The following is an 18,700-nucleotide window of genomic DNA, read 5'->3' on the forward strand; positions in this document are numbered from 1 at the left end:
CCTTTTGAGTCAATAACTGGGAATAAAAACTGTTTTTCAAAGTTACCAGTCTCCACTGAGATCATAATATAAACTGTTCAACATTTGACAGCACTGCCATTATTGAAAGATTATCTATAAGCTTCAGGATAAACTCCAGCAAGCAATTAAGAAAGGCAGTGTTCTTAATGAATAGAAGTATTGAACGTAACGTTAAGGATCTTATGCTTCACAGGAGGTTTATTAAATTGATACCTGGAATGAGTAGTTGTCTCATGAGAATAGATAAGAGAGCCTGGACGTGTTTTGACTGGTGTTTTGAAGAGTGAGTGGGGACTTGATTGAAGTGCATAAGATCCTGAATGGTCTTTTGACAAGGTGGATGTGGAGAGGGTGGTTGTTTTTTGTGGGTCAGTCCAGAAGTAGTGGACACTGGTTTAAAAATAGAGGTTACTTTTTTAGGACAGAGATGGGGAGAATTATTTTTCTCTCAGAAAGTTTTGTGACATCAGTACTCTGCCTCAGAAAGTGTTAGAGGTGTGTCATTAAATATTTTTAAGGTGGAGATATATAGTGTCCTGTTCAGCAGGGATTCAAAGATTATTGGGGGTATTAGAAAGTGGAAGTCGAAACACAAATACATCAGTCATGTTTTTACTGAATGGCAGAGTCGGCTCAGGGACGAATAGCCTACTCCTGGTCTAAATTTAAATGTACATATTTTGTGTATATTTTATCATGTATTGGTTATCTCCAGAATATTTTGTACATGTAATCAAAGTATGCATAAACTCTAGTATGTTTCATATTTATGCCATTAAGAATAGATTACATATAATCCCTCATAAGGTTCACATATACCTGCATATCCATATGGATAAATGGAAGATATTTGTAAGATATCTGTTATTTTATATATCTGTCAACACGTATAGAATTGTATAATAAACTTTTCTACATTTCCTTCTGCATCATTTTGCTTAGATTCTAATATACTTGAAGGAAGTAAATTTGAAGGATTTTTGGGATTGATCGGGGTTGTGAGATTTACTACATGGTGAGCCAGCATGGACTCAATGTGCATGAATGACTTTCTGACTCTATGATTTTTATATTCCATATATAGATAATTTCATGAATAGATAATCTATAAATGTTAGTAAATTTCATAAATAATAGCTTCATATAGAACATACAGTGCAGTACAGGCCCTTCAGCCCTTGATGTTGCGCCGACCTGTCATACCAACCTGAAGCCCATCTACAATATTCCATGTATGTCCATATGCTTGTCCAATGACGACTTAAATGTACTTAAAGTTAGCGAATCTACTACCGTTGCAGGCAAAGCATTCCATACCCTTACTATGAGTAAAGAAACTACCTCTGACATCTGTCCTATTATCTATCACCCCTCAATTTAAAGCTATGCCCTCTCGTGTTCGCCGTCACCATACTTGGATAAAGGCTCTCCCTGTCCACCCTATCTAACCCTCTGATTATCTTATATGTCTCGATTAAGTCACCTCTAAAACCTTCTCTCAAACGAAAATAGCCTCAAGTCCCTCAGCCTTTCCTCGTAAGACCTTCCCTCCATACCATTCCCTCCATATCTATAAACTATAAATAAAAATTCAGTTATTTCTTATATAGCTCAATTATGTTAAATTTCATACACAATCCAACTTGTTTCTAATCTTCTACGATGGATATGTGGTATATAGCGTCTATTTCACTTATGATTCATTACGGATAGATAAATTGTCATGTTTTTCGGATGTACAACGTTAAAAAACAAGGATCAGTAAAATATAGATACCTAAATTCTCTAATAGTTCCCTCGGTTGTAGTCTCTCTTGGCCGGCAGGCTGCACTAGAGGGGGCGATGGATTTCTCCGGGAACTCCTGTCATGTCCTCCTCCCGCACTGGCGGCGGCGCTGTGGAGCCACTGACCCGGATGAACTGGCACCGAGGAGAGAGGCCGCGGAGGCGGCAGGTGAGTGTGACAGTGAGACGGGTAGTAGGTGAGGGCACAGACTAACAGTGAGAAGGACGGAGGGAGTGAGATTGGGTGAGAGAAATAAGGGAGGGCTAATGAGAGTAAGACAAAAATAAATTGCTGGAGAAGCTTTGCAGGTCCGGCAGTATTTTTGAAGAGATCTCATGAAGAAGGGGGTGGGGGGGGCGAGCTGGAGGGAGGCAGGGAGTGACGGACGGAGAGAGGGACAGTGAAGGGGGACGAGGATGGAGAGGGGGGAACGGGAGGAGGATGATGGGGGAGAGACGGGGGGGGGGGAGAGAGACGGGGGGGGGGGGGGAGAGAGAGAGACGGGGGGAGGGGGAGATGGTGGGACGAGATCGGGAAGAAGGAAGGACGGGGAGGGGGAGAGAGAGGGGTGAGAGGGGGAGGACGGGGAGGGGGAGAGAGAGGGGGAGGACGGGGAGAGGGGGAGGACGGGGAGGGGGAGGGAGAGGGGGAGGACGGGGAGAGGGGGGAGGACGGGGAGGGGGAGGACGGGGAGAGGGGGAGAGAGGGGGAGGACGGGGAGAGGGGGAGAGAGGGGGAGGACGGGGACGGGGAGGGGGGGAGAGAGGGGGAGGACGGGGACGGGGACGGGGAGAGAGAGGGGGAGGACGGGGACGGGGAGGGGGAGAGAGAGGGGGAGGACGGGGAGGGGGAGAGAGGGGGAGGAGGGGGAGAGAGAGGGGGAGAGAGAGGGGGAGGACGGGGAGGGGGAGAGAGAGGGGGAGGACGGGGAGAGGGGGAGGACGGGGAGAGGGGGAGGACGGGGAGGGGGAGAGAGGGGGAGGACGGGGAGAGGGGGAGGACGGGGAGAGGGGGGAGGACGGGGAGAGGGGGATGATGGGGGAGAGACGGGGGGGGGAGAGAGACGGGGGGGGGGGGAGAGAGACGGGGGGAGGGGGAGATGGGGGGACGAGATCGGGAAGAAGGAAGGACGGGGAGGGGGAGAGAGGGGTGAGAGGGGGAGGACGGGGAGGGGGTGAGAGGGGGAGGACAGGGAGGGGGAGAGAGGGGTGAGAGGGGGAGGACGGGGAGGGGGAGAGAGGGGTGAGAGGGGGAGGACGGGGAGGGGGAGAGAGGGGTGAGAGGGGGAGGACGGGGAGGGGGAGAGAGGGGTGAGAGGGGGAGGACGGGGAGGGGGAGAGAGGGGTGAGAGGGGGAGGACGGGGAGGGGGAGAGAGGGGTGAGAGGGGGAGGACGGGGAGGGGGAGAGAGGGGTGAGAGGGGGAGGACGGGGAGGGGGAGAGAGGGGTGAGAGGGGGAGGACGGGGAGGGGGAGAGAGGTGTGAGAGGGGGAGGACGGGGAGGGGGAGAGAGGGGTGAGAGGGGGCGGACGGGGAGGGGGAGAGAGGGGTGAGAGGGGGAGGACGGGGAGGGGGAGAGAGGGGGAGGACGGGGAGAGAGAGGGGGAGGACGGGGAGAGAGAGGGGGAGGACGGGGAGAGGGGGAGGACGGGGAGGGGGAGAGAGGGGTGAGAGGGGGAGGACGGGGAGGGGGTGAGAGGGGGAGGACGGGGAGGGGGAGAGAGGGGTGAGAGGGGGAGGACGGGGAGGGGGTGAGAGGGGGAGGACGGGGAGGGGGTGAGAGGGGGAGGACGGGGAGGGGGTGAGAGGGGGAGGACGGGGAGGGGGTGAGAGGGGGAGGACGGGGAGGGGGTGAGAGGGGGAGGACAGGGAGGGGGTGAGAGGGGGAGGACGGGGAGGGGTGAGAGGGGGAGGACGGGGAGTGGGGGAGAGAGAGGGGGAGGACGGGGAGAGGGGGAGGACGGGGAGGGGGAGAGAGAGGGGGAGGACGGGGAGAGGGGGAGGACGGGGAGGAGGAGAGAGAGGGGGAGGACGGGGAGAGGGGGAGGACGGGGAGGGGGAGAGAGAGGGGGAGGACGGGGAGAGGGGGAGGACGGGGAGGGGGAGAGAGAGGGGGAGGACGGGGAGGGGGAGGACGGGGAGAGGGGGAGGACGGGGAGAGGGGGAGGACGGGGACGGGGAGGGGGAGAGAGAGGGGAGGACGGGGAGAGGGGGAGGACGGGGAGAGGGGGAGGACGGGGAGAGGGGGAGGACGGGGACGGGGAGGGGGAGAGAGAGGGGAGGACGGGGAGAGGGGGAGGACGGGGAGAGGGGGAGGACGGGGAGAGGGGGAGGACGGGGAGGGGGAGAGGGGGAGGACGGGGAGAGGGGGAGGACGGGGAGGGGGAGAGAGAGGGGGAGGACGGGGAGAGGGGGGAGGACGGGGAGGGGGGGAGAGGGGGAGGACGGGGAGGGGGGAGCGAGAGGGGGAGGACGGGGAGGGGGAGAGAGAGGGGGAGGACGGGGAGGGGGAGAGAGAGGGGGAGGACGGGGAGGGGGAGAGAGAGGGGGAGGACGGGGAGGGGGAGAGAGAGGGGGAGGACGGGGAGGGGGAGAGAGAGGGGGAGGACGGGGAGGGGGAGAGAGAGGGGGAGGACGGGGAGGGGGAGAGAGAGGGGGAGGACGGGGAGGGGGAGAGAGGGGGAGGACGGGGAGGGGGAGGGGGTGAGAGGGGGAGGACGGGGAGGGGGAGAGAGAGGGGGAGGACGGGGAGAGGGGGAGGACGGGGAGAGGGGGAGGACGGGGAGGGGGAGAGAGAGGGGGAGGACGGGGAGAGGGGGAGGACGGGGAGAGGGGGAGGACGGGGAGGGGGAGAGAGGGGTGAGAGGGGGAGGACGGGGAGGGGGTGAGAGGGGGAGGACGGGGAGGGGGGTGAGAGGGGGAGGACGGGGAGAGGGGGAGAGAGAGGGGGGAGGACGGGGAGAGGGGGAGAGAGAGGGGGAGGACGGGGAGAGGGGGAGAGAGAGGGGGAGGACGGGGAGAGGGGGAGAGAGAGGGGGAGAGGGGGAGGACGGGGAGAGGGGGAGGACGGGGAGGGGGAGGGAGAGGGGGAGGACGGGGAGAGGGGGAGGACGGGGAGGGGGAGGACGGGGAGAGGGGGAGAGAGGGGGAGGACGGGGAGAGGGGGAGAGAGGGGGAGGACGGGGACGGGGAGGGGGAGAGAGAGGGGGAGGACGGGGACGGGGAGAGAGAGGGGGAGGACGGGGAGGGGGAGAGAGGGGGAGGAGGGGGAGAGAGAGGGGGAGGACGGGGAGGGGGAGAGAGAGGGGGAGAGAGGGGGAGGACGGGGAGAGGGGGAGAGAGGGGGAGGACGGGGACGGGGAGGGGGGGAGAGAGGGGGAGGACGGGGACGGGGACGGGGAGAGAGAGGGGGAGGACGGGGACGGGGAGGGGGAGAGAGAGGGGGAGGACGGGGAGGGGGAGAGAGGGGGAGGAGGGGGAGAGAGAGGGGGAGAGAGAGGGGGAGGACGGGGAGGGGGAGAGAGAGGGGGAGGACGGGGAGAGGGGGAGGACGGGGAGAGGGGGAGGACGGGGAGGGGGAGAGAGGGGGAGGACGGGGAGAGGGGGAGGACGGGGAGAGGGGGAGGACGGGGAGAGGGGGAGGACGGGGAGAGGGGGATGATGGGGGAGAGACGGGGGGGGGAGAGAGACGGGGGGGGGGGGGAGAGAGACGGGGGGAGGGGGAGATGGGGGGACGAGATCGGGAAGAAGGAAGGACGGGGAGGGGGAGAGAGGGGTGAGAGGGGGAGGACGGGGAGGGGGTGAGAGGGGGAGGACAGGGAGGGGGAGAGAGGGGTGAGAGGGGGAGGACGGGGAGGGGGAGAGAGGGGTGAGAGGGGGAGGACGGGGAGGGGGAGAGAGGGGTGAGAGGGGGAGGACGGGGAGGGGGAGAGAGGGGTGAGAGGGGGAGGACGGGGAGGGGGAGAGAGGGGTGAGAGGGGGAGGACGGGGAGGGGGAGAGAGGGGTGAGAGGGGGAGGACGGGGAGGGGGAGAGAGGGGTGAGAGGGGGAGGACGGGGAGGGGGAGAGAGGGGTGAGAGGGGGAGGACGGGGAGGGGGAGAGAGGTGTGAGAGGGGGAGGACGGGGAGGGGGAGAGAGGGGTGAGAGGGGGCGGACGGGGAGGGGGAGAGAGGGGTGAGAGGGGGAGGACGGGGAGGGGGAGAGAGGGGGAGGACGGGGAGAGAGAGGGGGAGGACGGGGAGAGAGAGGGGGAGGACGGGGAGAGGGGGAGGACGGGGAGGGGGAGAGAGGGGTGAGAGGGGGAGGACGGGGAGGGGGTGAGAGGGGGAGGACGGGGAGGGGGAGAGAGGGGTGAGAGGGGGAGGACGGGGAGGGGGTGAGAGGGGGAGGACGGGGAGGGGGTGAGAGGGGGAGGACGGGGAGGGGGTGAGAGGGGGAGGACGGGGAGGGGGTGAGAGGGGGAGGACGGGGAGGGGGTGAGAGGGGGAGGACAGGGAGGGGGTGAGAGGGGGAGGACGGGGAGGGGGTGAGAGGGGGAGGACGGGGAGTGGGGGAGAGAGAGGGGGAGGACGGGGAGAGGGGGAGGACGGGGAGGGGGAGAGAGAGGGGGAGGACGGGGAGAGGGGGAGGACGGGGAGGAGGAGAGAGAGGGGGAGGACGGGGAGAGGGGGAGGACGGGGAGGGGGAGAGAGAGGGGGAGGACGGGGAGAGGGGGAGGACGGGGAGGGGGAGAGAGAGGGGGAGGACGGGGAGGGGGAGGACGGGGAGAGGGGGAGGACGGGGAGAGGGGGAGGACGGGGACGGGGAGGGGGAGAGAGAGGGGAGGACGGGGAGAGGGGGAGGACGGGGAGAGGGGGAGGACGGGGACGGGGAGGGGGAGAGAGAGGGGAGGACGGGGAGAGGGGGAGGACGGGGAGAGGGGGAGGACGGGGAGAGGGGGAGGACGGGGAGGGGGAGAGGGGGAGGACGGGGAGAGGGGGAGGACGGGGAGGGGGAGAGAGAGGGGGAGGACGGGGAGAGGGGGAGGACGGGGAGGGGGGGAGAGGGGGAGGACGGGGAGGGGGAGCGAGAGGGGGAGGACGGGGAGGGGGAGAGAGAGGGGGAGGACGGGGAGGGGGAGAGAGAGGGGGAGGACGGGGAGGGGGAGAGAGAGGGGGAGGACGGGGAGGGGGAGAGAGAGGGGGAGGACGGGGAGGGGGAGAGAGAGGGGGAGGACGGGGAGGGGGAGAGAGAGGGGGAGGACGGGGAGGGGGAGAGAGAGGGGGAGGACGGGGAGGGGGAGAGAGGGGGAGGACGGGGAGGGGGAGGGGGTGAGAGGGGGAGGACGGGGAGGGGGAGAGAGAGGGGGAGGACGGGGAGAGGGGGAGGACGGGGAGAGGGGGAGGACGGGGAGGGGGAGAGAGAGGGGGAGGACGGGGAGAGGGGGAGGACGGGGAGAGGGGGAGGACGGGGAGGGGGAGAGAGGGGTGAGAGGGGGAGGACGGGGAGGGGGTGAGAGGGGGAGGACGGGGAGGGGGGTGAGAGGGGGAGGACGGGGAGAGGGGGAGAGAGAGGGGGAGGACGGGGAGAGGGGGAGAGAGAGGGGGAGGACGGGGAGAGGGGGAGAGAGAGGGGGAGGACGGGGAGAGGGGGAGAGAGAGGGGGAGAGGGGGAGGACGGGGAGAGGGGGAGGACGGGGAGGGGGAGGGAGAGGGGGAGGACGGGGAGAGGGGGAGGACGGGGAGGGGGAGGACGGGGAGAGGGGGAGAGAGGGGGAGGACGGGGAGAGGGGGAGAGAGGGGGAGGACGGGGACGGGGAGGGGGAGAGAGAGGGGGAGGACGGGGACGGGGAGAGAGAGGGGGAGGACGGGGAGGGGGAGAGAGGGGGAGGAGGGGGAGAGAGAGGGGGAGGACGGGGAGGGGGAGAGAGAGGGGGAGAGAGGGGGAGGACGGGGAGAGGGGGAGGACGGGGAGAGGGGGAGGACGGGGAGGGGGAGAGAGGGGGAGGACGGGGAGAGGGGGAGGACGGGGAGAGGGGGAGGACGGGGAGAGGGGGAGGACGGGGAGGGGGAGAGAGGGGGAGGACGGGGAGGGGGAGAGAGGGGGAGGACGGGGAGAGGGGGAGGACGGGGAGGGGGAGAGAGGGGGAGAGGGGGAGGACGGGGAGGGGGAGAGAGGGGGAGAGGGGGAGGACGGGGAGGGGGAGAGAGGGGGAGGACGGGGACGGGGAGGGGGAGAGAGAGGGGGAGGACGGGGAGGGGGAGAGAGGGGGAGGACGGGGACGGGGAGGGGGAGAGAGAGGGGGAGGACGGGGAGGGGGAGAGAGAGGGGGAGGACGGGGAGGGGGAGAGAGGGGGAGGACGGGGACGGGGAGGGGGAGAGAGAGGGGGAGGACGGGGAGAGGGGGAGGACGGGGAGAGGGGGAGGACGGGGAGAGGGGGAGGACGGGGAGAGGGGGAGGACGGGGAGAGGGGGAGGACGGGGAGAGGGGGAGGACGGAGAGAGGGGGAGGACGGGGAGGGGGAGAGAGGGGGAGGACGGGGAGGGGGAGAGAGGGGGAGGACGGGGAGGGGGAGAGAGGGGGAGGACGGGGAGGGGGAGAGAGGGGGAGGACGGGGAGGGGGAGAGAGGGGGAGGACGGGGAGGGGGAGAGAGGGGGAGGACGGGGAGGGGGAGAGAGGGGGAGGACGGGGAGGGGGAGAGAGGGGGAGGACGGGGAGGGGGAGAGAGGGGGAGGACGGGGAGGGGGAGAGAGGGGGAGGACGGGGAGGGGGAGAGAGGGGGAGGACGGGGAGGGGGAGAGAGGGGGAGGACGGGGAGGGGGAGAGAGGGGGAGGACGGGGAGGGGGAGAGAGGGGGAGGACGGGGAGGGGGAGAGAGGGGGAGGACGGGGAGGGGGAGAGAGCGGGAGAGAGGGGGAGGGGGAGAGAGCGGGAGAGAGGGGGAGGGGGAGAGAGCGGGAGAGAGGGGGAGGGGGAGAGAGCGGGAGAGAGGGGGAGGGGGAGAGAGCGGGAGAGAGGGGGAGGGGGAGAGAGGGGGAGGACGGGGGAGGGGGAGAGAGGGGGAGGACGGGGAGGGGGAGAGAGGGGGAGGGGGAGGACGGGGGAGGGGGAGAGAGGGGGAGGACGGGGAGGGGGAGAGAGGGGGAGGACGGGGAGGGGGAGAGAGGGGGAGGACGGGGAGGGGGAGAGAGGGGGAGGACGGGGAGGGGGAGAGAGGGGGGGAGGGGGAGAGAGGGGGAGGACGGGGAGGGGGAGAGAGGGGGGGAGGGGGAGAGAGGGGGGGGCGGGGAGGGGGAGAGAGGGGGGCGGGGAGGGGGAGAGAGGGGGGGCGGGGAGGGGGAGAGAGGGGGAGGAGGGGAGGAGGGGGAGGGTGAGGGGGGGGGCGGGGAGGGGGAGAGAGGGGGAGGAGGGGGAGGAGGTGGAGGAGGAGAGAGGGGGGGGCGGGGAGGGGCAGAGGGGGGGGGCGGGGAGGGGGAGAGGGGGGGGCGGGGAGGGGGCGGGGAGGGGGAGAGAGGGGGAGGAGGGGAGGAGGGGGAGGGTGAGGGGGGGGGCGGGGAGGGGGAGAGAGGGGGAGGAGGGGGAGGAGGTGGAGGGGGAGAGAGGGGGTGGCGGGGAGGGGGAGAGAGGGGGAGGGGGAGAGAGGGGGGGCGGGGAGGGGGAGAGGGGGGGGGCGGGGAGGGGGAGGGGGAGAGAGGGGGGGCGGGGAGGGGGAGAGAGGGGGGGCGGGGAGGGGGAGAGAGGGGGGGGCGGGGAGGGGGAGGAGGGGGAGGGGGAGAGAGGGGGGGCGGGGAGGGGGAGAGAGGGGGGGGCGGGGAGGGGGAGAGAGGGGGGGGCGGGGAGGGGGAGAGAGGGGGAGGGGGAGGAGGGGGAGGGGGAGAGAGGGGGGGGCGGGGAGGGGGAGAGAGGGGGAGGGGGAGGAGGGGGAGGGGGGAGAGAGGGGGGGGCGGGGAGGGGGAGAGAGGGGGAGGGGGAGGAGGGGGAGGGGGAGAGAGGGGGGGGCGGGGAGGGGGAGAGAGGGGGAGGGGGAGGAGGGGGAGGGGGAGAGAGGGGGGGGCGGGGAGGGGGAGAGAGGGGGAGGGGGAGGAGGGGGAGGGGGAGAGAGGGGGGGGCGGGGAGGGGGAGAGAGGGGGAGGGGAGGAGGGGGAGGGGGAGAGAGGGGGGTGCGGGGAGGGGGAGAGAGGGGGAGGAGGGGGAGGGGGAGAGAGGGGGGGCGGGGAGGGGGAGAGAGGGGGAGGAGGTGGAGGGGGAGAGAGGGGGGGGCGGGGAGGGGGAGAGAGGGGGGGCGGGGAGGGGGAGAGAGGGGGGGGCGGGGAGGGGGAGAGAGGGGGGGGCGGGGGGGGGAGAGAGGGGGGGGCGGGGGGGGGAGAGAGGGGGAGGAGGGGGAGGGGGAGAGAGGGGGGGTGGGGAGGGGGAGAGAGGGGGAGGGGGAGGGGGAGAGGGAGGGGGAGGGGGAGAGAGGGGGGGGCGGGGAGGGGGAGAGGGGGGGGCGGGGAGGGGGAGAGAGGGGGAGGAGGGGGAGGGGGAGAGAGGGGGTGGCGGGGGGGGAGGGGGAGGGGGAGAGAGGGGGGGCGGGGAGGGGGAGAGGGAGGGGGAGGGGGAGAGAGGGGGGGGCGGGGAGGGGGAGAGGGGGGGGCGGGGAGGGGGAGAGAGGGGGAGGAGGGGGAGGGGGAGAGAGGGGGTGGCGGGGGGGGAGAGGGAGGGGGAGGGGGAGGGGGGGAGGGGGAGAGAGGGGGAGAGAGGGGGGGAGGGGGAGAGAGGGGGAGAGAGGGGGAGGGGGAGAGAGGGGGAGGGGGAGGAGGGGGAGGGGGAGAGAGGGGGGGGCGGGGAGGGGGAGAGAGGGGGAGGGGAGGAGGGGGAGGGGGAGAGAGGGGGGTGCGGGGAGGGGGAGAGAGGGGGAGGAGGGGGAGGGGGAGAGAGGGGGGGCGGGGAGGGGGAGAGAGGGGGAGGAGGTGGAGGGGGAGAGAGGGGGGGGCGGGGAGGGGGAGAGAGGGGGGGCGGGGAGGGGGAGAGAGGGGGGGGCGGGGAGGGGGAGAGAGGGGGGGGCGGGGGGGGGAGAGAGGGGGGGGCGGGGGGGGGAGAGAGGGGGAGGAGGGGGAGGGGGAGAGAGGGGGGGTGGGGAGGGGGAGAGAGGGGGAGGGGGAGGGGGAGAGGGAGGGGGAGGGGGAGAGAGGGGGGGGCGGGGAGGGGGAGAGGGGGGGGCGGGGAGGGGGAGAGAGGGGGAGGAGGGGGAGGGGGAGAGAGGGGGTGGCGGGGGGGGAGGGGGAGGGGGAGAGAGAGGGGGGGCGGGGAGGGGGAGAGGGAGGGGGAGGGGGAGAGAGGGGGGGGCGGGGAGGGGGAGAGGGGGGGGCGGGGAGGGGGAGAGAGGGGGAGGAGGGGGAGGGGGAGAGAGGGGGGTGGCGGGGGGGGAGAGGGAGGGGGAGGGGGAGGGGGGGGAGGGGGAGAGAGGGGGAGAGAGGGGGGGAGGGGGAGAGAGGGGGAGAGAGGGGGAGGGGGAGAGAGGGGGAGAGGGAGAGGGGGGGAGAGAGGGGGAGAGGGAGAGAGGGGGAGAGGGAGAGAGAGGGGGAGAGAGGGGGGAGAGAGGGAGAGAGGGGGAGGGGGAGAGCGGGGGAGAGAGGGGGAGAGAGGGGGAGGAGGGGGAGGGGGCGGAGGGGGAGGGGGAGAGAGGGGGAGGAGGGGGAGGGGGAGAGAGGGGGAGGACGGGGAGGGGGAGAGAGGGGGAGGACGGGGAGGGGGAGGGAGGGGGAGGACGGGGAGGGGGAGGGAGGGGGAGGACGGGGAGGGGGAGAGAGGGGGAGGACGGGGAGGGGGAGGGGGAGAGAGGGGGAGGACGGGGAGGGGGAGAGAGGGGGAGGACGGGGAGGGGGAGGGGGAGAGAGGGGGAGGACGGGGAGGGGGAGGGGGAGAGAGGGGGAGGACGGGGAGGGGGAGGGGGAGAGAGGGGGAGGACGGGGAGGACGGGGAGGGGGAGGACGGAGAGGACGGGGAGGGGGAGAGAGGGGGAGGACGGGGAGGGGGAGGACGGGGAGGGGGAGGACGGGGAGGGGGAGAGAGGGGGAGGACGGGGAGGGGGAGGACGGGGAGGGGGAGAGAGGGGGAGGACGGGCATGGGGAGAGAGGGGGAGGACGGGGAGGGGGAGAGAGGGGGAAGACGGGGAGGGGGAGAGAGGGGGAGGACGGGGAGGGGGAGAGAGGGGGAGGACGGGGAGGGGGAGAGAGAGGGGGAGAGAGGGGGAGGACGGGGAGAGGGGGAGGACGGGGAGAGGGGGAGGACGGGGAGAGGGGGAGGACGGGGAGAGGGGGAGGACGGGGAGAGGGGGAGGACGGGGAGAGGGGGAGGACGGGGAGGGGGAGAGAGGGGGAGGACGGGGAGAGGGGGAGGACGGGGAGAGGGGGAGGACGGGGAGAGGGGGAGGACGGGGAGAGGGGGAGGACGGGGAGGGGGAGAGAGGGGGAGGACGGGGAGGGGGAGAGAGGGGGAGGACGGGGAGGGGGAGAGAGGGGGAGGACGGGGAGAGGGGGAGGACGGGGAGGGGGAGAGAGGGGGAGAGGGGGAGGACGGGGAGGGGGAGAGAGGGGGAGGACGGGGACGGGGAGGGGGAGAGAGAGGGGGAGGACGGGGAGGGGGAGAGAGGGGGAGGACGGGGACGGGGAGGGGGAGAGAGAGGGGGAGGACGGGGAGGGGGAGAGAGAGGGGGAGGACGGGGAGGGGGAGAGAGGGGGAGGACGGGGACGGGGAGGGGGAGAGAGAGGGGGAGGACGGGGAGAGGGGGAGGACGGGGAGAGGGGGAGGACGGGGAGGGGGAGAGAGGGGGAGGACGGGGAGGGGGAGAGAGGGGGAGGACGGGGAGGGGGAGAGAGGGGGAGGACGGGGAGGGGGAGAGAGGGGGAGGACGGGGAGGGGGAGAGAGGGGGAGGACGGGGAGGGGGAGAGAGGGGGAGGACGGGGAGGGGGAGAGAGGGGGAGGACGGGGAGGGGGAGAGAGGGGGAGGACGGGGAGGGGGAGAGAGGGGGAGGACGGGGAGGGGGAGAGAGGGGGAGGACGGGGAGGGGGAGAGAGGGGGAGGACGGGGAGGGGGAGAGAGGGGGAGGACGGGGAGGGGGAGAGAGGGGGAGGACGGGGAGGGGGAGAGAGGGGGAGGACGGGGAGGGGGTGAGAGGGGGAGGACGGGGAGGGGGTGAGAGGGGGAGGACGGGGAGGGGGAGAGAGGGGGAGGACGGGGAGGGGGAGAGAGTGGGAGGACGGGGAGGGGGAGAGAGTGGGAGGACGGGGAGGGGGAGAGAGGGGGAGGACGGGGAGGGGGAGAGAGGGGGAGGACGGGGAGGGGGAGAGAGGGGGAGGACGGGGAGGGGGAGAGAGCGGGAGGACGGGGAGGGGGAGAGAGCGGGAGGACGGGGAGGGGGAGAGAGCGGGAGGACGGGGAGGGGGAGAGAGCGGGAGAGAGGGGGAGGGGGAGAGAGCGGGAGAGAGGGGGAGGACGGGGGAGGGGGAGAGAGGGGGAGGACGGGGAGGGGGAGAGAGGGGGAGGGGGAGGACGGGGGAGGGGGAGAGAGGGGGAGGACGGGGAGGGGGAGAGAGGGGGAGGACGGGGAGGGGGAGAGAGGGGGAGGACGGGGAGGGGGAGAGAGGGGGAGGACGGGGAGGGGGAGAGAGGGGGAGGACGGGGAGGGGGAGAGAGGGGGGGAGGGGGAGAGAGGGGGGGGCGGGGAGGGGGAGAGAGGGGGGGGCGGGGAGGGGGAGAGAGGGGGAGGAGGGGAGGAGGGGGAGGGTGAGGGGGGGGGCGGGGAGGGGGAGAGAGGGGGAGGAGGGGGAGGAGGTGGAGGAGGAGAGAGGGGGGGGCGGGGAGGGGCAGAGGGGGGGGCGGGGAGGGGGAGGGGGGGGGCGGGGAGGGGGCGGGGAGGGGGAGAGAGGGGGAGGAGGGGAGGAGGGGGAGGGTGAGGGGGGGGGCGGGGAGGGGGAGAGAGGGGGAGGAGGGGGAGGAGGTGGAGGGGGAGAGAGGGGGGGGCGGGGAGGGGGAGAGAGGGGGAGGGGGAGAGAGGGGGGGCGGGGAGGGGGAGGAGGGGGAGGGGGAGAGAGGGGGGGCGGGGAGGGGGAGAGAGGGGGGGGCGGGGAGGGGGAGAGAGGGGGAGGGGGAGGAGGGGGAGGGGGAGAGAGGGGGGGCGGGGAGGGGGAGAGAGGGGGAGGGGGAGGAGGGGGAGGGGGAGAGAGGGGGGGGCGGGGAGGGGGAGAGAGGGGGAGGGGGAGGAGGGGGAGGGGGAGAGAGGGGGGGGCGGGGAGGGGGAGAGAGGGGGAGGGGGAGGAGGGGGAGGGGGAGAGAGGGGGGGGCGGGGAGGGGGAGAGAGGGGGAGGGGGAGGAGGGGGAGGGGGAGAGTGGGGGGGGGCGGGGAGGGGGAGAGAGGGGGAGGGGAGGAGGGGGAGGGGGAGAGAGGGGGGTGCGGGGAGGGGGAGAGAGGGGGAGGAGGGGGAGGGGGAGAGAGGGGGGGCGGGGAGGGGGAGAGAGGGGGAGGAGGTGTATGGGGAGAGAGGGGGGTGGCGGGGAGGGGGAGAGAGGGGGAGGAGGTGGAGGGGGAGAGAGGGGGAGGAGGTGGAGGGGGAGAGAGGGGGAGGAGGTGGAGGGGGAGAGAGGGGGAGGAGGTGGAGGGGGAGAGAGGGGGGGGCGGGGAGGGGGAGAGAGGGGGGGGCGGGGAGGGGGAGAGAGGGGGGGGCGGGGGGGGGAGAGAGGGGGAGGAGGGGGAGGGGGAGAGAGGGGGGGTGGGGAGGGCGAGAGAGGGGGAGGGGGAGAGAGGGGGGGCGGGGAGGGGGAGAGGGAGGGGGAGAGGGGGGGGCGGGGAGGGGGAGAGAGGGGGAGGAGGGGGAGGGGGAGAGAGGGGGTGGCGGGGAGGGGGGAGGGGGAGAGAGGGGGGAGAGAGGGGGGGAGAGGGAGGGAGAGAGGGAGAGAGAGGGGGAGAGAGGGGGGAGAGAGGGGGAGGAGGAGAGCGGGGGAGAGCGGGGGAGAGAGGAGGGGGAGGGGGAGAGAGGGGGAGGACGGGGAGGGGGAGAGAGGGGGAGGACGGGGAGGGGGAGGGAGGGGGAGGACGGGGAGGGGGAGAGAGGGGGAGGACGGGGAGGGGGAGAGAGGGGGAGGACGGGGAGGGGGAGAGAGGGGGAGGACGGGGAGGGGGAGAGAGGGGGAGGACGGGGAGGGGGAGGGGGAGAGAGGGGGAGGACGGGGAGGGGGAGGGGGAGAGAGGGGGAGGACGGGGAGGACGGGGAGGGGGAGGACGGAGAGGACGGGGAGGGGGAGGAGGGGGAGGACGGGGAGGGGGAGGACGGGCAGGGGGAGAGAGGGGGAGGACGGGCAGGGGGAGAGAGGGGGAGGACGGGGAGGGGGAGAGAGGGGGAAGACGGGGAGGGGGAGAGAGGGGGAGGACGGGGAGGGGGAGAGAGGGGGAGGACGGGGAGGAGGGGAGAGAGGGCGAAGACGGGGAGGGGGAGAGAGGGGGAGGACGGGGAGGGGGAGAGAGGGGGAGGACGGGGAGGGGGAGAGAGGGGGAGGACGGGGAGGGGGAGAGAGGGGGAGAGAGGGGGATGACGGGGAGGGTGAGGGAGGGGGAGAGAGGGGGAGGGTGAGGGAGGGGGAGAGAGGGGGAGGACGGGGAGGGGGAGAGAGGGGGAGGACGGGGAGGGGGAGAGAGGGGGAGGACGGGGAGGGGGAAGACGGGGAGGGGGAGAGAGGAGGAGGACGGGGAGGGGGAGAGAGGGGGAGGACGGGGAGGGGGAGAGAGGGGGAGGACGGGGAGGGGGAGAGAGGGGGAGGACGGGGACGGGGAGGGGGAGAGAGAGGGGGAGGACGGGGAGAGGGGGAGGACGGGGAGAGGGGGAGGACGGGGAGGGGGAGAGAGGGGGAGGACGGGGAGGGGGAGAGAGGGGGAGGACGGGGAGGGGGAGAGAGGGGGAGGACGGGGAGGGGGAGAGAGGGGGAGGACGGGGAGGGGGAGAGAGGGGGAGGACGGGGAGGGGGAGAGAGGGGGAGGACGGGGAGGGGGAGAGAGGGGGAGGACGGGGAGGGGGAGAGAGGGGGAGGACGGGGAGGGGGAGAGAGGGGGAGGACGGGGAGGGGGAGAGAGGGGGAGGACGGGGAGGGGGAGAGAGGGGGAGGACGGGGAGGGGGAGAGAGGGGGAGGACGGGGAGGGGGAGAGAGGGGGAGGACGGGGAGGGGGAGAGAGGGGGAGGACGGGGAGGGGGAGAGAGGGGGAGGACGGGGAGGGGGAGAGAGGGGGAGGACGGGGAGGGGGAGAGAGGGGGAGGACGGGGAGGGGGTGAGAGGGGGAGGACGGGGAGGGGGTGAGAGGGGGAGGACGGGGAGGGGGAGAGAGGGGGAGGACGGGGAGGGGGAGAGAGTGGGAGGACGGGGAGGGGGAGAGAGTGGGAGGACGGGGAGGGGGAGAGAGGGGGAGGACGGGGAGGGGGAGAGAGGGGGAGGACGGGGAGGGGGAGAGAGCGGGAGGACGGGGAGGGGGAGAGAGCGGGAGGACGGGGAGGGGGAGAGAGCGGGAGGACGGGGAGGGGGAGAGAGCGGGAGAGAGGGGGAGGGGGAGAGAGCGGGAGAGAGGGGGAGGACGGGGGAGGGGGAGAGAGGGGGAGGACGGGGAGGGGGAGAGAGGGGGAGGGGGAGGACGGGGGAGGGGGAGAGAGGGGGAGGACGGGGAGGGGGAGAGAGGGGGAGGACGGGGAGGGGGAGAGAGGGGGAGGACGGGGAGGGGGAGAGAGGGGGAGGACGGGGAGGGGGAGAGAGGGGGAGGACGGGGAGGGGGAGAGAGGGGGGGAGGGGGAGAGAGGGGGGGGCGGGGAGGGGGAGAGAGGGGGGGGCGGGGAGGGGGAGAGAGGGGGAGGAGGGGAGGAGGGGGAGGGTGAGGGGGGGGGCGGGGAGGGGGAGAGAGGGGGAGGAGGGGGAGGAGGTGGAGGAGGAGAGAGGGGGGGGCGGGGAGGGGCAGAGGGGGGGGCGGGGAGGGGGAGAGGGGGGGGCGGGGAGGGGGCGGGGAGGGGGAGAGAGGGGGAGGAGGGGAGGAGGGGGAGGGTGAGGGGGGGGGCGGGGAGGGGGAGAGAGGGGGAGGAGGGGGAGGAGGTGGAGGGGGAGAGAGGGGGGGGCGGGGAGGGGGAGAGAGGGGGAGGGGGAGAGAGGGGGGGCGGGGAGGGGGAGGAGGGGGAGGGGGAGAGAGGGGGGGCGGGGAGGGGGAGAGAGGGGGGGCGGGGAGGGGGAGAGAGGGGGAGGGGGAGGAGGGGGAGGGGGAGAGAGGGGGGGCGGGGAGGGGGAGAGAGGGGGAGGGGGAGGAGGGGGAGGGGGAGAGAGGGGGGGGCGGGGAGGGGGAGAGAGGGGGAGGGGGAGGAGGGGGAGGGGGAGAGAGGGGGGGGCGGGGAGGGGGAGAGAGGGGGAGGGGGAGGAGGGGGAGGGGGAGAGAGGGGGGGGCGGGGAGGGGGAGAGAGGGGGAGGGGGAGGAGGGGGAGGGGGAGAGTGGGGGGGGGCGGGGAGGGGGAGAGAGGGGGAGGGGAGGAGGGGGAGGGGGAGAGAGGGGGGTGCGGGGAGGGGGAGAGAGGGGGAGGAGGGGGAGGGGGAGAGAGGGGGGGGCGGGGAGGGGGAGAGAGGGGGAGGAGGTGTATGGGGAGAGAGGGGGGTGGCGGGGAGGGGGAGAGAGGGGGAGGAGGTGGAGGGGGAGAGAGGGGGAGGAGGTGGAGGGGGAGAGAGGGGGAGGAGGTGGAGGGGGAGAGAGGGGGAGGAGGTGGAGGGGGAGAGAGGGGGGGGCGGGGAGGGGGAGAGAGGGGGGGGCGGGGAGGGGGAGAGAGGGGGGGGCGGGGGGGGGAGAGAGGGGGAGGAGGGGGAGGGGGAGAGAGGGGGGGTGGGGAGGGGGAGAGAGGGGGAGGGGGAGAGAGGGGGGGCGGGGAGGGGGAGAGGGAGGGGGAGAGGGGGGGGCGGGGAGGGGGGAGAGAGGGGGAGGAGGGGGAGGGGGAGAGAGGGGGTGGCGGGGGGGGAGGGGGAGAGAGGGGGGAGAGAGGGGGGGGGAGAGGGGGGAGAGAGGGAGAGAGAGGGGGAGAGAGGGGGGAGAGGAGGGGGAGGAGGAGAGCGGGGGAGAGCGGGGGAGAGAGGAGGGGGGAGGGGGAGGAGAGGGGGGAGGGACGGGGAGGGGGAGAGAGGGGGAGGACGGGGAGGGGGAGGGAGGGGGAGGACGGGGAGGGGGAGAGAGGGGGAGGACGGGGAGGGGGAGAGAGGGGGAGGACGGGGAGGGGGAGAGAGGGGGAGGACGGGGAGGGGGAGAGAGGGGGAGGACGGGGAGGGGGAGGGGGAGAGAGGGGGAGGACGGGGAGGGGGAGGGGGAGAGAGGGGAGGACGGGGAGGACGGGGAGGGGGAGGACGGAGAGGGACGGGGAGGGGGAGGAGGGAGAGGGGGAGGACGGGGAGGGGGAGGACGGGCAGGGGGAGAGAGGGGGAGGACGGGCAGGGGGAGAGAGGGGGAGGACGGGGAGGGGGAGAGAGGGGGAAGACGGGGAGGGGGAGAGAGGGGCGAGGACGGGGAGGGGGAGAGAGGGGGAGGACGGGGAGGAGGGGAGAGAGGGCGAAGACGGGGAGGGGGAGAGAGGGGGAGGACGGGGAGGGGGAGAGAGGGGAGGACGGGGAGGGGGAGAGAGGGGGAGACGGGGAGGGGAGAGAGGGGGAGAGAGGGGGATGACGGGGAGGGTGAGGGAGGGGGAGAGAGGGGGAGGGGTGAGGGAGGGGGAGAGAGGGGGAGGACGGGGAGGGGGAGAGAGGGGGAGGACGGGGAGGGGGGAGAGAGGGGGAGGACGGGGAGGGGGGAAGACGGGGAGGGGGAGAGAGGGAGGAGGACGGGGGAGGGGGGAGAGAGGGGGAGGACGGGGAGGGGGGAGAGAGGGGGGGAGGACG

General features: G+C 72.1%; 1 protein-coding gene across 1 annotated transcript in view; it reads left to right on the forward strand.

The window, feature by feature from the left end:
- The first annotated feature begins 1,895 nt into the window (after positions 1-1,895).
- The window catches only part of slc25a16 (solute carrier family 25 member 16), an 80,755-nt gene continuing 63,950 nt past the window's right edge, over positions 1,896-18,700 (forward strand). The window contains exon 1 of the mRNA XM_043712243.2: positions 1,896-1,975. Coding sequence (XP_043568178.2) covers positions 1,937-1,975 — 39 coding nt within the window. The 5' untranslated portion in view covers positions 1,896-1,936. The remainder of the gene's footprint in view (positions 1,976-18,700) is intronic.

The sequence above is a fragment of the Chiloscyllium plagiosum genome, unplaced genomic scaffold (assembly GCF_037043375.1).
Source record: "Chiloscyllium plagiosum isolate Xiang-an unplaced genomic scaffold, Cpla_swu_hap1 HiC_scaffold_22, whole genome shotgun sequence".
Classification (NCBI taxonomy): Eukaryota; Metazoa; Chordata; class Chondrichthyes; order Orectolobiformes; family Hemiscylliidae; genus Chiloscyllium; species Chiloscyllium plagiosum.